This window comes from Cinclus cinclus, chromosome 22, assembly GCF_963662255.1.
Source record: "Cinclus cinclus chromosome 22, bCinCin1.1, whole genome shotgun sequence".
NCBI lineage: Eukaryota > Metazoa > Chordata > Aves > Passeriformes > Cinclidae > Cinclus > Cinclus cinclus.
This window is the reverse complement of record NC_085067.1, coordinates 7,266,213-7,282,288: the sequence shown is the minus strand read 5'-3', so window position 1 is coordinate 7,282,288 and position 16,076 is coordinate 7,266,213. Positions and strand designations below refer to the sequence as shown.

General features: G+C 40.1%; 1 protein-coding gene across 2 annotated transcripts in view; it reads left to right on the top strand.

Moving 5' to 3' along the window:
• ZZEF1 (zinc finger ZZ-type and EF-hand domain containing 1) overlaps window positions 1–14,540 on the top strand; it is a 56,369-nt gene extending 41,829 nt beyond the window's left edge. For both annotated transcript variants that reach the window (XM_062507222.1, XM_062507221.1), the window contains exons 44-55: window positions 350–469; window positions 1,373–1,561; window positions 1,921–2,021; window positions 2,533–2,668; window positions 3,628–3,987; window positions 5,830–5,973; window positions 6,828–6,996; window positions 8,884–8,982; window positions 9,724–9,889; window positions 10,486–10,636; window positions 11,134–11,205; window positions 11,685–14,540. In XM_062507222.1, the coding sequence (XP_062363206.1) occupies window positions 350–469; window positions 1,373–1,561; window positions 1,921–2,021; window positions 2,533–2,668; window positions 3,628–3,987; window positions 5,830–5,973; window positions 6,828–6,996; window positions 8,884–8,982; window positions 9,724–9,889; window positions 10,486–10,636; window positions 11,134–11,205; window positions 11,685–11,759 (1,782 nt within the window). In that variant the 3' untranslated portion in view covers window positions 11,760–14,540. The remainder of the gene's footprint in view (window positions 1–349; window positions 470–1,372; window positions 1,562–1,920; window positions 2,022–2,532; window positions 2,669–3,627; window positions 3,988–5,829; window positions 5,974–6,827; window positions 6,997–8,883; window positions 8,983–9,723; window positions 9,890–10,485; window positions 10,637–11,133; window positions 11,206–11,684) is intronic.
• Window positions 14,541–16,076: the final 1,536 nt, after the last annotated feature.

The following is a 16,076-nucleotide window of genomic DNA, read 5'->3' as shown; positions in this document are numbered from 1 at the left end:
TTCTCCTCTGTGGGGGCCAGCCATTCAGGAGAGCTCAGGAAGAAATTGCTAGAGATAAGATTTTCATGGAGTGAAGCTCACTCCTGGAGTATTTGAAGAGGAGATTTTTCTCTTTTTTTTGATTGTCAGATAGAAACAGATACTCAGTTACTATTCTGTGCATGTCATAGATGATCCCCCTTAAGGGATTTGAAGTGGAGTTGTTTTTTTTTAGGAAATGAAAGAAAAAGATTCCCAGTGTAGTTCATCTGGGCAGGAAATTCGCCCAAGGCTGTGTGACAAAGCCTTGCAAGCACTGTGCATTGTTTCTTTTTTAGTTACTTATTTGTGTGTTTGTGTATGTGTGCAGATTCATGGCTTTAAGGAGATCCAGTCTGCCTTTCTTCAGTCTGGATTGCTCAAACTTCTAGTGAAGAAGTGCAGCAAAGGAACTGGCTTCAGTAAGACTTGGCTTCTCCGAGACTTGGAGGTAAGAAAAGTGACATTTTGTTTAAAGTCAGGCTTCACACAGTGGCATGAAAGGTTATGGCAGTGCACTGCCCTCCTGGGGACTCAAGATTATCTCTAATTAGTCTCTAAACAAATGTTCACTTAACTGTATCTCTGAATCTGCCTCCTGCCCATCATAATCATGTAGATAATAGACTAAATTCTTTAAAGCAGGAGCTGGTTTTCACTAATCTGATTTTATTTGGAAAAAAGTGTGCAGGATGACACATTACTCACCTGCTCAGATTGTTATATGGATTTTATTTAGACTGTTCTTGAAAATTCCATTCTTCAATTTAGAAAATAATCTCAAGGGAAAGCATGACTTGCACAAGGTTTTGCTGCAGTGGAGGTGGGGAGATCAATGCACACATGGAGATATTCTTTCACAGTGGTTGTTAACTGCTGAAAGATAAATGTGATTCAACTGTTAAGTTGTGTTTTATCTTAGGCTGGAGTTGTGTTAATTCACTTTTAGGATTATGATGAAGCCAAAGGGCTGTTTTCAAAGGAGAAGGGTGTGTAGGGGCATCACTGGCATTTTGGTGTTAGTCACCTTTGCTCTGTTTTTGTCTAGGAATCTTCATACCTGTGATGTACTGAAATGGTTAAATGATTGCTTTCTCAACTTTCTTTGCACTGTTAGCTAATCACTGAAGTTGTCTTTGCAGCAGCATGGAAGGTGTAACTCATTAGTGAAGTGGGAAATAGTTTTGTTTCGTGTTTTGGGGTTGCTTTTTCATTTTTTTTAGGTGTGCTTCTTTGTAAAATAGCATGTATTAAGTAGTGCCCAGGTCTGATAATGTTCCTCTAAGATCATGATTGCAAATGAACCAATAATACCTACAGCTGTCACACCACATGCTACCTTTTTTCTGTGTAGATTTTGTCAATAATGCTGTATTCCTCAAAGCAAGATATCAGTTCCCTGGCTGAACAGGAGGATACTGAGCTGGAAGAAAGGGAGCAAGATCAAGATGTGGAGCAGCCTGTTGTTGGTCCTGTTGATTTAGAGCAGAACAAGCTTGATCCTCTGGAGGGCCTGGATGAAGCCACCAAAATATGCTTTTTGGTATTTAAATTAGTTTACCTCCTTTTGGGTAAATGTGCATTTGCTAGTTGCATAAAACATTTGGTAATTCATATGTTGTTTTTCTTCTAAATTTATAGAGTATGGGTCTGTGATTTCAGTGCATCATTTTTTAAAGAACTTAAAATAGAACTACAGTAATGAATGCTACAAAATCATTATACAGTGTTTTGCTAAATTACTTCTCATTATTATTAATCCAGTTACTAAGTTCAATAATTCTCTACCTACAAAGTGGAAAATAATGCCTAGATCATACTAAAAGAAATTCCATCTTTCTTTTCCCCCTCTAATGTGTTTTGGGTTTGTTTTTTTTTCATTTCTTTTTGCTCCTTGCTCAGATGACACACGATGCACTGAATGCACCTCTCCACATTCTTCGAGCCATGTATGAGTTGCAGATGAAAAGAACAGATTCTTTTTTCCTGGAAGTTCAAAAGAGGTATGTGAAAGTCTGGGTCCAGCAGAGAAACAGTGGTGGGGGAAAATCTAAAATCCTCTCAGTGCTGAATAGGAATTCTTCCAAGGATAAGATTTGGTTTTTATGTGTGAAAAAGTAAGGAAATAAATTCCTGCTAAGTTGTATTTATGGAAGCAAGTCACCATCTTCTGAAACACATCACATGCTCTCTTCTGTGTGGTAGCTCCCATATGAAGATCCACTATGGCTCTGAATTCTGTGAACTGAGGAAGAGCTGAGAGCTCACATGTGGCTTCTGGTACTCAAAGCATCTCAGAGACACCATGTTCTCACAGAAATGAGTGATTTTGTAACATTTAAATCCTCCAGCTTGTTAGAACAGGGAACAGTTAACATTATAAAAATAGGCAGAGTTTAATCTTTCCAAAACAGAAGGTGGGAAGATTTCATTTGCATTTAATTGCCCTAATTGAGTTTGCATTACTTTGGAAACAGATTTGTGTAGTTTTGATGCTCCTTTGCCTCTGTTAAGGTTTGATGGGGATGTGATCACCACGGATGAGAGGATCCGGACGCTGGCTCAGAAGTGGCAGCCCAGCAAACGCTTGAGGCTGGAGGAGCAGAGTTCCAAGGCAGTGGATACAGATATGATCATCTTACCCTGTTTGGTATGGACACCTCTACAAATAGGAGCAATTGGAAAATAATGAATTTTGGCATTCGGTAGCTTCTGTTTAGTAACTTCAAACCTCAGAATTTTTTTTATACATCTGAAATAATCTGTTATCAATGTTTTATGTCAAAATGAGTGAGCAGGTATTTCTTCCATGTTATTCCTTCTTTAAGGAAATGAAACTTGATTCCCAGGTCAGGAGAACAAATTGTGACTGCAGGCTGTAATTTCCTCCCCTTACACAGGAGAGATTGTATCTCATTGCTGTAAGTTTATGCCATGCTACTGTTCTAGCATATCATTGTTATCATACAGTAAATTCAGCAGAACAAGGAAGCAATGAATTTATCTTGTAAAGTAGACACTATACTCACAAGCTTTAGGTTTTGCATTCAATAGCAGGGTCCCACAGCTCTGCTTTGTTTTGAGGTCTCACTCCTGGCCATGTGGTGTCACCAGCACAGCTGTTTATCAGTTGCATAGCAAAGGGGAAGGAGCTTCCTGAAGCAGTTTCATGCAATTATAAGAAAAAAATTGGGCCTTTCAACAGCTTATACAGAGGCTCTGAAATATCCACACCTGGAAACTGTCCAAACTTTAATGGACAAAGCCCTGATTTTGAAGTTATCTCAGCCTTAAGTCAAATTTGGACCAAGTGATCCTCCCAGCTTGCCTCATTTCAGGGCACTTGGTAGCTTTACCTCTGTAGGTGAGCTTCAGTTAATACTTCTGGTTAGAATTCTACCTGCTGTTTCCACAAATGCATCAGTGTATAGTGAGGTGTGTAGACATGTTCAGTGTTTCTCAGGAAGTCAGTGAGAGATCCCACTTTTGTGGGTTTTTTGGCAAATTCATTTGTAAATTCAGCTTGCAGTTTTGACTGTTCATATATCCAAACATAAGGCAGTAAATTATTGACAGGCTGTTTTCAACCTTGCATTTCTCTTCTTGCAGTCAAAACCTGTACTCTGTGATAAAGCAACAGAAGAAATCAATCCTGTTGCCCAGAAACTCATCACCAACACAGAGAGTGACCTGCAGCTCAGCTATGCCAAGCAGCGACGCACCAAGAGTTCCATCCTCCTGCACAAGGAGCTGGACTCCAGGAGTAAAAAGGCTGTGAGGGAATACCTGTATCGTGTGAATGAGGCAATTGCAGTTCTGTATGCCAGGCATGTGCTGGCATCTTTGTTAGCTGAGTGGCCAGATGATGTGGCAATAAATGAGGAAATCCTAGACCTCAGTGGCCCAGCCCATATGACATACATCCTGGACATGCTGATGCAGCTAGAGGAGAAGCAGCTATGGGAAAAAGTAAGTGGATTTCACTTAGACACGTGAACAAAACCTGTGTTTACCTGCCATGAGACTCTGGCTAACAAAAATACTTGCAGTTCCTTTTTTCAGCTAAATCGAAACTCCAACATATAAATTAGTTCTGAAGAAAAACAGTTGGAATCTTTCAGTGTTTTGATGTACTGATCTTGTTAACAGAAAATGGAAAAACTATCTGTGTAGGGAGAACTCTTTCAGTTATGAAAGAGAAATTGGTTAAATAGACAGTCTGTTTTGAACACAGACAATCTAGATGGTAATCTAGAGAAATTGGTAAAAGAGTCAGTGCCTTTTAAAAGCTGCTTTTTCTTAGATTTCAGTGTGTGTACTGAAATAACTGCTACTCCACTGATGAGCTGGTGGTGGAGGTGATCTTGGAATTACAATAGAATGTTGTAATGAAAGTGTCAGCTCCAGGCTTCACAACAGTCAAAGCAAGTTAAGTGATGGAAATCTTCAAAGAGGGAATGAAAAATAAAGCAGAAGGCATTGATATGCCACTGAACCAATACTATGCACTCTTTTGGACTGCAGTGACTCTCTCATTAAAAATTTAAAAGAAGATGCAGTATAACTGGAAGAGGCCTAGAGAAGAATGGCAGGGATTATTACAGCCATGGAATAACTTCAATATGAGGAACCAACTGGTTTTCTTCATTCTGGATCTTTCCCCTGTGGGGCACTGAGGGAGAAGGAGTAATGGAAAAGTCTGTTCCTCTTTCTCTGTAGATTTAAAGCAGTAAATAGCATACAAAAGTTAAGAGCAAGTATTATTCACTGGCCCTCCCAGTAAGAAAACAAAGGAGTGTCAGATTAAGGTAATAAGTGGCAGGTCCAAAACAAACCAAAATAACAGGTTCTTGACACACTAAGTCATGGAAATTGTTGCCCCAGGGTGTTTTTATGGGTTCAGAAAAGGGCAGGATGAACTGGTAGAATAAAATCCATTAAGGCATATTAAATGCAAAAGCATAGCCTTTGTCTTAGGCTGTTCTGCAAGTGCAAAGCAAAAAGAGTGCATTCAGGGAGCTGCTACATGCTGCCTCTGTTTCTTAAACTCCTTTTCCCAAGAAATCAGTTTTTGGTGGATTTGCTGGCCTGAGCTGGTGTATTACATTTTATAGGAAGAGTTAGGAGGTGGCAGGTGAAGACATGTAATGAGTTGTTCTGCTGACCTGAAAGGACCTCAGGTAACAGAATTCCTGATTCAGGGCTTTTATGCACTGCTGTAAAAACAAGAAAAAGGGAGACTCAGGTGGTTCTGAATTACATTTAGTGAATCCAGATAGATTAAAGGGCATTTTTGGGTCGTTTTAAATGCACAGGACTTGCATCTGCTGCTTTCAAAACTTCAGCCATCTAACTAATACTTAATAATTTCTTCTTATGTGCAGAGTTGTACTTCTTTTTTGAAGGCTGAAATACATGACATATTCTATTCAAATCAAAACCTGTAGTTAAAGAAGGTGCCTGTTTAGTATGTTAACAAAGTTGTTTATCTCACTTGATTGCAACTTCAGTTTCCTGTTAATTACTTTATGGATCAGACTTGATTCTAGCAGTTGTTTGAAGAGATGTAGCCAATACCTGTCATGTTTTCATTAAATAAAGAATGAAAAATCTAGTACAGAGGACAGAGTGAAATCTTTTGTGCTTAGGGAGGTGACACTTGTAGACATCACTTGTGAATTTATCTTGTTTCTTGATTCCCTCTTCCAAAATACTGTGTGGCTGGACATGACTTGTGTCAGCCATCAGCATGACAGTTGTAAATGTTCTTTTGACAGCAAATTATATTTACATGGCATTTCTCCTCCCCAGATTCTCCAGAAAGTGCTGCATGGGTGCAAGGAGAGCATGCTGGGGACCATGGCCCTGACAGCCTGTCAGTTCATGGAGGAGCCAGGGATGGCAGTGCAGATGCGGGAATCTCAGCATCCCTACAACAACAATACCAACTTTGAGGTAAGGCAGGCATGGATTGCAGAGCATGACTTGAAGCTGAAATCACCCAGGGGTGGGAGCAGAAGCCTCTCAAAGTTCCACGTGGGCATCTGTGGGACTTCTGTGCTTGAAGCAGCTGTGAGGTCTGTCCAGTCTTGCTTGGAAAAGGCTGATGTCAGGCAGCTCAGGCCTTGCCCTGCATAGGAACATGTTCAATCAGGCACTTTAATGTAATTCTAATTCAATCAGATGAAAAGTGCATCACTTACGTGGTTTTCCTGTGCATGTATTTGAAGCAGATCAGATTTGTAAATAGTTTCAAGGCCTTAATGATAAAATGTTTCTACCCTTCCTTCCAAAGGTTTGTTTCAGTTGACCTGTTACTCGCTTGTGCTGTTAGATTAAAGTAGGAGTTGTGTTTTTTTTCTTGTATTTCTCATTTTAGACTCTTTCCCTGACACAGTTTCTTGTCTTGATACTGTTTGAAAGCATTTTTCTGATATAGTTTGGTCAATAATTATTGCCTCTGGGCAGTCTTGGGATTTTTAATTTCTCTGCTGCTCTGACTCTTCTGGTTTTTATTTTTAAAATGTATATAACCTCTTAGGTTCTGGCAGTGAGATTAATATCAACAGCAATTACTGCTTTTGAAAAAGGAAAGCATTCCTGACAATTCATTTTACATGCTTAATAGCTAATGTGAACAATAGGCCATGCTTTACATTTGTTAAATTAGCTCTGGGTAAAAATATCAAAACGTTTTTTTTACTCACAGAGATGCTGTAATATTTTTTATATCTCCCTTGTTTGTATGGTGAAAGTTAAGTGGGTTCTGAGAGGTACAGTGTGACAGGACTCTTGTGTTTTTTACTCAGGATAAAGTTCACATTCCTGGTGCTATCTACCTCTCCATCAAGTTTGACTCTCAGTGTAACACAGAGGAGGGCTGTGATGAGCTGCTCATGTCCAGCAGCAGTGACTTCCAGCAGGACCGGCACAGCTTCAGTGGCTCTCCACAGAAATGGACTGACTTTGAGCTCCCAGGTGAATGCACTCATTCAAGGTTATATAGGATATTGCTGGGACTCCTGAGAGAATCTCCTCATGAGTTCAATGTGGATGTTCCTGAGATGTGTAGGAAAAAAGCCAGTTCTTTCCTTATCCCACTCTGTTTGCTCTGACATGCTGCTCTTGCATTTGTTTCTGAAAAGTGCCTTATCTGTTGTTGTGCTGTGACCTTTTTTTTCCACCCCTCAGTCAAAGCATGCACTCAGCTACTGGAAACAAATTTGATCTTGGTTCTGTTCCAACACAGTCCTTGTTCTGCACGATATTCACTTACATTGTTTATGCCATGTCTTACTTTCCACAGGAAGTACATTTTTTTTATTTGAAAAAAAAGAAATATATGCTTATCTCTGTCTCCGTGCTCTGCTGCTGCTCTGAGCAAAGAGAGCCAGTGCCAGCACCTTGGCTCCAGCTGGTGCCACAGAGCACAGCTGGAAAAAACCCAGGCTTTGACTGCCAGCTGCACTCTGGATTCTCTAAGCATGTTTGTGAGAGCACAGTGAGGAGCAATTGCCAGGGAGCTCAAGGACTGCACGGTCCCCTGCTTTTGAATTTAAACTTTTTTAACCCACTGAGCATTGGGGTCCTGCAGGAAGCTCTTGACTTCAAGGATTGCCAGCACCTGTAAAGAGATTTAGAAGCTTTCTTAGCAAACCAATTTGGGTTACAAGGTGCAGTTTCTGGGTTACAAGGTGCTAGTTAAAAGCAGATGGGTGTTCTGTAGAAAAATTTTAGATTTTTGTGAACTTCTATCTTCTTTTTCTTCCCTAATAGTTGCTGAGGTTTGCCAAGGAGCTGAACTTTGAAGCCCATTGTTTAGAGCAGCCTTGGTTGTGAAACTTGAGTTTCACCTAGTGGAAGTTCATTTCCAACCAAGGCTGTCTGAATTAATCTCTTGATTCCAGCAGGTTTTATCTGAAACCAGACATTTAAAAGCTTCTGGGCATTTCATTTGATTGAAGGGCTTTCTCCTATGAGTAGGAGAGAACACTGTCTAGTTCAGAAAACTTATGCAAATCACCATACCACTTCATGATAAAAAGGGAAATTCTTTTATAGATATTTCATTTTAAATCTTAAAAAATGTTTTCAAAAATGTTCTTGTTCATGAAACTTTGGAAATTCTGCTTCCCAGTAAAATCTAGCCTGCTTGTCCCAGGGTGACAGGCTTTTTAATGGGGCAGAAAGGTATTTCAAGAGCTCTAGCCTTATAGAGCACAGTAGGTAAGAAAATGTTTTGTCTGGTGTAACAGCCAACTGCCAGGATTTATCTCTGAATGTGTAGATGCTACAATGGTAAAAATATTTTGAATGTTTTTTGCCTGATTGTAAAGCGGTCAAATGTTTTCATAGTTCTTCTATTTTTAAGTGGTTAAGTTTTACAGTTTTCTTCCTTGGAGTAAAAATGTCCAATTTAATTTTCTGACATGTGAAAATTTTGCTTTCAAATATTTTAAACGTTTTGTCCAATGAATTCAAGTGTTGTTGTAAAGAACTTGGCTGCCTGTATAGGGGTTCTTGTTTCATAAATCATAACTGATCCAGTAACACAATTGGAAAAGTGAAGTTACTTATGCAGAATATGGAGTTTCTTTAATTTTCTCTAGCTGTCAAAAATGTAAGAGACATTATCCTTCCTGTCCAGTATCTTTAGACAGGGGAAATCATTGTGGGTTTTGCTTCAGCCTCCTCTTTGTCACCTGTTCTTTGTGCTTCATAGTTACCAAAAAATAAAAGACCACCTCTCTTGAAAGAAGACATCTAGCATAAATGAATTTCAGACTTTTCATTTAAATGGTATTTGAGATGGCAAAACAAACTCAGAAGATAGTAATGTGGGCTTTCTTCCTTCCCTGCACCCAGGAGACACGCTCTACTACCGATTTACTTCTGACATGAGCAACACCGAGTGGGGTTATAAGTTTACAGTGACAGCAGGTCATCTGGGAAGGTTCCAGACAGGTAAGAGAAGCTCAGAATGTGTTGAAAAGGGCCTTTTTTAGTAATTTTGCTCAGTTTTGAGAGACCTGTGATTATCTCTTTTCCTTGACTTAGAATTTGCATTCGGTGTCTTAGAAATAACGTGATCAGTTTTGTTCAAGTTGAAACTCAACTGATGTCTCTTACTTCCTGTGACTTTGGGGTAGAAACACAAAATTTTCACAGAGACTTGGAAATTACAATTATAATAATCCAAAATCTCATTATATGATAGTAATTACACAGAGTATTTAGTAAACACTCCAGGATGCTGTAATTGGAAACAGAAATAGTGGTAATTGCATTTTTCAAAAGTGGTTATCCATTAAAATAGGATGATTCTGGGTCTAGTTCCTAGCATAAGAGGTTTTGTTAGTGTATTTTAGAGTTTAGGTATTTTTAATGAAATTGTGGGTGGTGGATAATTTGCTATCAGCAAAACTCTACTGCATGTCATATAATAGAGAGGACCTGTGTTTTGTTTGCCTTATTTGGGCAAAAAAATATAATTTTGGACGTGATTCTTTCTAAATTTTACGTAACTTTTGCCTCAGAAAAGAGTTGCCATGTCAGGATGTAATCTAGAGTTATCTCAGATTTTTGTTTGCTATTTTAATTCAGTATTTCTGGCTTGCAGTGCTTGGTGTATGGACAAAACTGGCTGTATGAACAGAATGTGTCCCTACAGCACTGAACAGCTGTTTGAATTTTCTTTCTTTCCAGGGTTTGAAATTCTAAAGCAGATGCTGTCCGAGGAAAGGGTAATTCCTCACCTTCCACTGGCCAAAATCTGGGAGTGGCAGGTGGGAGTGGCGTGTCGCCAGACAGGGCACCAGCGCCTGAAAGCCATCCACCTGCTCCTGAAGATAGTGCAGTGCAGCAGCCAGGGGTGAGTGCACTGCTCCCCATCCTGCACCCATGGCAAAGGGCAAGGCACTAAACTGATACTATTTTGAAGCAAAAAAAACCCTGTGATTTGAAGCAGGTGTTCTTCATTTGCCTGTCAGATGCAATTTGCAGTGCCGAAATGTTTTATTCGCTCTTCTTTCCTGGCCTTTAAAGAACTCTGTGAATTCAAATATTGTAAAGAAAAAAGCATCATCATAAAATAGGACTAAGGTAGATTTCAATTAATTTTCTAGAAATTTATTGGTAGAATTAAGGTAAGGATGAAATAACCTGGTGCATTGATTATTTGATTCTCTGTAAAGTAAATAGTTTTTAAGTTATTACTTTTAGTTGTACCAGTAAACCTGTAATTGAGCTTTAGAAGGGATATGTGTCCTTAAGCTCATGTATGTATGGCGTGATGCAAGAGCATTTAGCAAAGTGGTTATTTTTTATTTTTAACTGTCACAAATGTATGGTTTTGTTCTCTTAAATTTGATTTGGTTTTGGTTTTCCCCCCACCTCCCCATCCCCAGAAATGGGCATGGTGGTTATTCAGTATTCCATCATGATTTTGTCAAAATTACTTTTTTTCAGGGACTGTGACCTCACCTTATTGAAGCCACTTTGGCACCTTTTCACCCATATGGAAAACAATTCATGTCACGACACGGCCAAGCCTGGTATTCTCCTTCCTCTTCACCGTGCACTGGCAGAGCTCTTCTTTGTGACAGAAAACAGAGTTACTGTAAGAGTCCCTGTCTTTCTATCCCTCCTTTCCTCAGTGCTGGGAATGACAGAGAATTCAGTGTTACATTAAGTGCAGTTGTCCTGTATCCCTCAGAACTACAGATACATTAACAACTTTCACTTCTGGAGTGTGGCAGCAAACTCTAATAAGAGGGGAATTCTGTTACCTTACATCCATCATTGGACTTTAAGTCATAGTTATGACTATTAAGGCCTTAAAGCCACTGTTTATTCTGAGAGGAATTCTGGTTTAATAATTAATTTAAAGGTATTTGCATGTGGTTTTCGTTGAGTTGGTTTTGAACTTTAAATATGAGCGGTGTCATGAGCTCATTTTTGTGATCCCAAACTGTGATCTAGTCTGGGAGTCTGGTGTGCAGCTCTGATGTCTTTGGTTCTTGGGGACTGCTCTAATGAACAGCGTTTTAATGTCAATTAGTAGAATATCACCTTTGGTAGAAACACTGGTATTCATTGCATGGTTTCTGGCTGCAGGAGCTTGGATCTCTACAGGAGTATTTGCTTGCCTTAAATACTGAAGATCATCTTCATCGCTGCACAGCACAGGTAGGATTGCACAGCCCCAGGGCTGGCTGGCTCTGGGATCTTTGTGGCAGACACTAAATGATTTCTCATTGCCCAGTGGAGTTGATAAAAGACAAATTAATGTACTTTGTCATTACAGTACCTTGACAGGCCTCTGAAAGTTGTGAGTGAGCTATGCACAAATGCTTTTCTGGGATATTGGGAAGGAATATGAGAATGTGGGTGGTGAGGCCCTGGCACAGGCTTCCCAAAGCAGCTCTGGCTGTCCCATCCCTGGCAGTGTCCAAGACCAGGTTGGTTGGGGCTTGGAGCAGCCTGGGCTGGTGGAAGGTGTCCCTGCCCATGGCAGGGAATGGAATGAAATGGTCTTTAAGTCCCTCCCAACACAAACCATTCCATGATTCTAGATTTCTATTTCTGTTTAGTTTCATACAATTTCTTTACACTTTGGGCCTGAGGAGAATATTTGGCGTGACTTTGTTTTTCCTTTTCTTTTCTAGGCCCTGAAAAACATTGCTGCTATCAGCCTTGCCATTAACTATCCAAACAAATCAACAAGTTTCTGGAATGTTTAATACTGGCTCAGGCCGGAGTGCATGGGATAGAGTAGTTTGTCCATAGGACATTGGAACAAACATCTTAACTTCCTTCAGGAGAAGTTCCTTCAGCTTCAGTGTATGAGCACTCTGCAGCCTTCCTTCCTTCCACCTTGATGTAGAATTTGTAAAAGTAACAGCGCACTTCAATGAACAAGCACATCTCGAAGTAACTCATGCCTCGCCTACAGTTATGTATGCACATATTGTAGCATGTTAGAGTAAACAGAACAATATTGTCTTTTATTCAGAGGAAGTAAAGGAAAGAATGTAGCTGAAGTATGAGAGTGGAAGGCCCCCACATTTGTATCATCTGCTCCTGAGGAAACTTGATCCATGAAACGTGTCAGCTTCAGAAAATACTGCTGAACTCGGGGTGATGCCATCAGCAGCATCTCTTGTACATCCTCAGAGTGAAACAGGCAAACCAGAATCTGCTGGCTGCTGCACCAATGGTCCATGCTTGAATCCTGTCATTTTTGCTTTGGAGGCTACTTCCCAAGGAAAAGGATTTCAATTCTTACTAAACTACAAGTTGTAAAACCAATTGTGGGTGATTTGCAAAGCAGTTGAAGGATTCCAGTTTCACAGCATCCTCATGCAAGAGCTTTATGTTTCTCCTGTTCTTTGATTCAGTCATCTGGGTCACCTGTTCTTACCTTGCTTTATCTCCAATGTGTTATTCCAAATAGACCATTATTGTAGTGCAGAGGGCAAAGGTTGGCCTTCAGTCACAAGGCAGTGCTGATATGAAGACCTGAAGAACTTATATGTTTCTCAAAAAACACATCTTTATAAGAAATTGCAAGGCTTTTTTCCCTTCAGTTATTTTGATATTAGTGGCTTAGGAGGTTCTTCTTAACAGTGTTGGGAACCTGGACTCCCAGCACTCAGGGTGGGGTTAATGATCAATCCACTCTTATCTTACAGAGCAATAACCACATTTCTCTTAGTGAACATGGAATGAATTGCAGACCTTCTATGCTGAAATAAATTGGCTTTCTTCCTGCACAGCTATATTGGTTATTACCCTTCCAAAGAAGCAAAATGAACACAGAAAGACTTGGGGATGTATTTTGTGTACCACTGCAGTTTGTAGAGCTGGTCTTGTCAACTATAAATTCAGATCATTTTAATGCTAATTTTCTTCTTCACTTCTTCACCCCAACACTGGAGTATGGAGGAAAAAAAAGGCAGCCAAAAGCTCTAGTAGTAACTGAAAGCAAGTTGTGTAAAGCAGTGGCTCTGTCAGAAGGAAATGTATTTATTGACCCTGCTTATCTAAAATTTGAGTGCTGCCCAATTACCAGTGCACAGGAGCCCTGCTTTGGGTAGTGTCCTCTGAACTGATGCTTTTATCAGCTGGGGCTGGAGTTTAAGGGTGTCCCAATCTCCCTCTAAGAGGGAAACATGCAGTAATACATCCTTCAGATTTTTTTTGATGGCCTCTTGTGCTGTAGAGTTTTGTTTTGACTTCTGTTCAGCCAGGTGAGCGCACAGTGAGTGCTTGAAGCAGAATGTGATTATTCTACCTGAAAGACTTAAAACTGAAGACCAAGATGCACCCTGCTGAAGCCATTGCCTTCAGGAATGGAGTGGCTCTCTTAGCAATTGAGAATGCCAGGATTCAGAAGTGTAGTATTTGTGCAAGACTGAAAGGAAGCAGAGAGATGCTGCTCTGAAAGCCCTCCTTGAGCATCCTGAGTTGATTTCCTTAAAGACATCAAGATGGGAAGGGAATTAACAAGATTGTGGTGTACTTTTAATGCACAGATCATTCTGTTCCCACATCCACACAAGGTATTTGAGTTTGCAGCCTCCCTGCAGGGGTGTCAGACATCCCTGGGGACCCAAATGCTTCACACCTTGTCATTGTTTGAACAGATCCTGGGCACGGGGAGTTGCTCCACCAAAAGGAGGCGTTTCTAAACTGATGGTAGGGAGCCATATGGCTGGGGCAGGTGAGCACCTGGAAATTGCTTCTCTGGAGCAGTAGGACTTGCTGTTCACTGCCTCTGTGGGCATCCATGGCTGAGGAATCACAGATATGCAATGGGCTGCTGAGATCTGCCTGCTCAGTCAAAGAAGGCTTTTTCTTTTTTCACATCAGGGATGAAGACTGTAAATAAACCATTCATAGAACCTGTCACAGCTCTGTCATAGTCCCGTTTTTTTTTCTGTTGGACTGTCCTTTTGCTTTCTGGATGAAGACATGAGGCTGCAAGGATGACACAGGAGTGGCCAGAATTCCTTGCTAGGCATTACCACTCAACTTACTCTACCAGCAGTGACTGGCCTCATGAGTCAGTCATCTTGCCCTGAAGGAACTGTCTAGCAACAGTGTCCACTAAATATAATTTCTACCCACTAGATGGAACTGAAGGACTGTGACCTGAGTTGACACTGAATCTGTTGCTGCCTTATAACTCAAATCATTAATTATGGATTTTTTAACAGACAAGAAACACTGATTATTTTTTTTTCTTCTGGTAGCTCTAAAGAGAGAGGAATAGAATACCAATAATGAATATTCATAATCTATCACAGTTTGAAAATTATGCAGAAGTTCTAAGTGGATGTGAATGATGCTATTGAATTGTATAAAACTGTCTGGAAAACAGGTATGCTGAAAAAAAATGTGCCTAATATAAGAAAAACTAAAAAAATTGTCCTGCCTGAATCACCTATGATGTGTTTAAAACAAACCATATTATTCCTAATGATACATTTGACTTGCTTTCATTAAACACTTAAAAACGAGAGTTTTATAATTTCTTTTCTTACGGGTTTACTACTTTGCAATTTTTATCAGTTGTTTAAAATATATCAGACCTTTAGATTTATTCCAGTTCAGTTCAACATGTAAAAAGAAAGCTACAGATGTGGGTAAAATATGCAAATGAAGAGAAATATATTGTAAAAATTCTATAAAATCAAAAAAATGTACAACACGGTGTCTGTTTTTTGTTTAATTTTCTCCTCTCCTCACTGAATGTTTAATGCTGGAGTTTGTAGTGAGATCCAGGGTTTTTCTTAGGAATCCTCCTTTTCTGTGCTTGTAAGCAAAACCTGCTTGTCCTCATGTGGTTGGTAAATATCTGATACTACATCGAGCTGTGCAGGACCCAGACTTCTGGAGTCATTTCTTAAATTCCAGCCCTGCTGTTTACATTCCAGTGGCCTTACCCTAAAAATTCAGTTTTCCTGGGGATATCCATTGATTTCAGTGCCTGTGTATATTTACTTTGAGACCTCAAAAACACATCTGGAGGCCCCAGATGTCTCCTGTGAAGCTGAGATTTGTATTAGTAGGCGTTAATTGTGATTAGTGATGTTTATCAGCAGAGGTGCTTATGCCTTCCTGGCCCAGTGGGTTTAATTGAAAGGGTTGTTTGCCTTGGGTTTGGCATGAGGAAAGGGCTGTGTCGAAGTCAACATCTTCCTGTATTTGCCTAAAGCTGCAAGTTGTTTCCTTGGAGAATGGTCTAATTAGGTAATTTTATTAAACACAAATAAATGATAGGATTGTGAGGGTGTCGGAGAGCCAGGACTGTTCCCTGGGGTTTGAGGTTTCAGCTGATAAACCTGAAGAAATTCAGTGTAATTGCTTTGAGTTGGAATTGGCATTGGAATGTGACAGAGGGCACATCCAAAAAAGCATTTTGGATCTGCTTTCTGGTCAAGTTAAGACTGTTTTTCTTCCAAGAGATCAAAAGTAGACTGCAAGTTAGCTTAGAGGTGGGTGACTTTTGAAAAATCTATTTTTGGGAGAAGGCTGAGCTGTGACTAAAACAGAGCTGGCCCAATCCCTGTTTTTTCACAGCCCAGCTCAGGTCTGGTGTTACCAGAGGGTTTTGTACCTTCACAAACATGAGGGCAACACCTGCCTGTTTGTACCATTTTAAACCTGGAATATCCTGCTAGGCAACCTGGAGCAGAAAAAGGCCTACCATAATCTGATTTTGTCCTTCACCTTTTCAGTGGTGAATCCTCCTGAACTGAATTGTGTTGGGTCTGCTGGGGAGGCACCAGGAAAAGCATAATTCCTGTTTCTAGGGGACAAAACCACAACCATGGGAGCCTTGAAAAACATGACCTGGCCTTTAGGGAAAGCTCTAGAATGTTGGAAAACACACTAGTATATGTAAAGAGGTTGGTTTTCAGCACTGGACCAGGAGGTCAGGCTGGATAATAACTTGAACAAAGAATGTTTGTTGGTAACATGGCCTGGAAAAACAGGAACTGTACTGGGTTTTGCAGGAGGAAACTGAAGTCTGGCCCAATTCACCTTCATTT